Source organism: Cryptomeria japonica, chromosome 3, assembly GCF_030272615.1.
Source record: "Cryptomeria japonica chromosome 3, Sugi_1.0, whole genome shotgun sequence".
In the NCBI taxonomy this organism is placed as follows: Eukaryota; Viridiplantae; Streptophyta; class Pinopsida; order Cupressales; family Cupressaceae; genus Cryptomeria; species Cryptomeria japonica.
In genome coordinates this window covers 904,816,040-904,818,517 of record NC_081407.1, presented here as the reverse complement: position 1 = coordinate 904,818,517, position 2,478 = coordinate 904,816,040, and the positions used below count along the sequence as shown (strand labels likewise).

The 2,478-nt window shown below is 31.4% G+C and overlaps 1 protein-coding gene across 1 annotated transcript; it reads left to right on the top strand.

The window, feature by feature from the left end:
• The first annotated feature begins 1,779 nt into the window (after positions 1-1,779).
• LOC131874429 (putative ripening-related protein 6) lies at positions 1,780-2,238 on the top strand. Its single transcript, XM_059217807.1, has one exon. It carries the CDS (start codon positions 1,780-1,782, stop codon positions 2,236-2,238), a length of 459 nt encoding a protein of 152 aa, XP_059073790.1.
• The last annotated feature ends 240 nt before the right edge of the window (positions 2,239-2,478 follow it).

Sequence of the window (2,478 nt, the reverse complement as noted above, 5' to 3'; positions counted from 1 at the left end):
GGCTCATATTGATTATATGTAACACTTGATGATCCAGTCGATCAATATTTTCATCTTGATAGAATATAGTTTATTCCTATCATACATTTTGTTCTCTCTTATTTGTGCTTTCCATTGCCATTAGATCTTGGCAAAATCTCACAATATTATTATAATATTATTAATACAAGGCCTTTTATGTTTAAATGTGCATTGATTAAATTTGACTTGAAAATCATTACACAAATTCCAATAGTCTAAAAAAGAGTTATTTTGAACCAATCAAAATAACAAAATTATAATATAATTTTTAAAATTAATTTAATAATTCACATTCTATAAAATATAATATATAATAGTACACTTAATTTGTAATTATTAATTTTTAATTGTATATTAACTATATATTATAATACAATATGTAATAATGATATAGTTTCTATTAAATGAAATATTATATATAACAATAAATATAATTTAATTTGTAATTAATTATAAATTATAATAATATTAAAAAATATTATATAAAAATGATTTAACCAAAATATCAAAATTTTATTATATATTTAATTTGTAAACATATAATTTGAAAATAAAATATTTACTCTAATTTTAATGCATAAAATAACCTTAATATTTTGAAATATGAATTCTTCCCACACACTTTAAACTTAAAAGTCCATATAAACATGAATCCATGTATTTTAACTTAGTGCGACTTTTAAAATCTAGCACTCTAGTGGCTAGGGTCAATTTGAATCATTTTTTGTAATACTTCAATGTACATTGCTTATAGTTTTACAAATAGAGTATTCAATCCTTTAAGAAAATTGTGAGTTAGCCACTATTGATTTTATATATTAAAAAATTAGAATTTTTTTTAAGAAGAATATTAAATTTGTATGTCTTAAAATAAATAAATAAATAAATTTAAGTTTTTTAAGGATGCAAAATAGAGGTAGAGGGAGGGGCATTTTAACTAAGAGAACCTCAACTATCACATAAAATATATGTTGACTATGAAAAGTGAGTTAATTGTTAATGAAAGGGCAGTACGCTAAAAATTAATTCATCAATTTGAAAATTCATTAAAGTGAGAAAAGATGGAAAAAAAATCAACCACGGCAAACGTTTCAATCGTCTTGCACCTTGCAAGCAAATATAAACCATTGATTTGACATAGCAGATCAGACATCTAAAATTTGGACATGCCGACTATTCAATCATCACGATTTTTTCAGAATCCTTTGTGATGCGGCACTAATTTCCAACTAAAACGACAATTAAACCCGAAAACAAAGTTTAACGAGGAAAAGTGAAAGGCGTTCCCGCAAATTCTAAACTCAAATTGTATGACTCTGCATTCTTCTACTTGAAATCATACAAAGGAAGAGACACGAATCCAAAAAATAATCGAAAAATATCATACAAACTAAAAGTTAATGTTTGTTTCAATCATTAAAGATTTAGATTAAATCTCATGGCCGATTTTCGATGTCATCGATGTCAATGATGTATTATCCATAATGTGAAAAGTGAGTGTATGATATCCAAGAGCAGACCACTCCAAAATTAACGAATATTTGCGTCGATCTTTAAAACCGTCCAAAATGGACCGGGGATTTACAGGTTATAGCATAGTCGGCTGTCGATTTAATAATTATGATTCTGTTTGAAGAGCTAGCGGACAATGGAAAAGGCAAATGCGTTGTTAATAGCGACGTGGTCGAGGAATGGAAATGTACAAAAATACTAAAACCTGTAGATATATAAGTATATTTCTGTTGCACATCTTTATATATGGCCGTGAGTGAGTTGCCAGCACAAAGAAAAGAGAAGAGAAGAGAAGAGAAGAGAATGGGGAAACTGAAATTGGTGTTGTTGGTATTCTGCGTGATTATGATGATGATGACAATGTGTACAAGTGCGAGTGAAAGACGGGGAAGAATGACGGTGAACAGCTTCGAGAAAGGAGGGGATGGAGGTGGACCCTCGGCTTGTGATGGGCACTTCCATTCCAACAAAGATCACTGGGTGGCTCTTCCTCCTGCCACCTTTGATCATAACTCCAACTGTTTCCGCAAACTGAAAATCAGTGCGCGAGGGAAGTCTACGGTGGCCACCGTCATCGATGAATGTGCGAAGCCGTGCAAGGATGATATCGTGGACGCCTCTGAGAGTGTTTGGAAAGCCCTCGGCGTGCACCGCGGTGATAATGACTTCGGCCTCATGCCCATCACCTGGCATTTCATCTCCTAGTGATCATTCTCATCCTCAATCCTCAATCCCTTCTCTTTCTCTTTCTCTTTCTTGCACACGATCAATCCATGGATTACTTCTCTTGTTCGCTGCTTTCATCTTTTGTTTGTATTCCAAGGTTCATACCTTATTTGCTCGCTCCATTTCTTGTTTTAAGGAAAAATGAAGTTTAGTCTTTTCAAGATCTCAACGTCCAACGATTTAATAATTAGATTAAACATTAGCTTAAGAAAATTGATA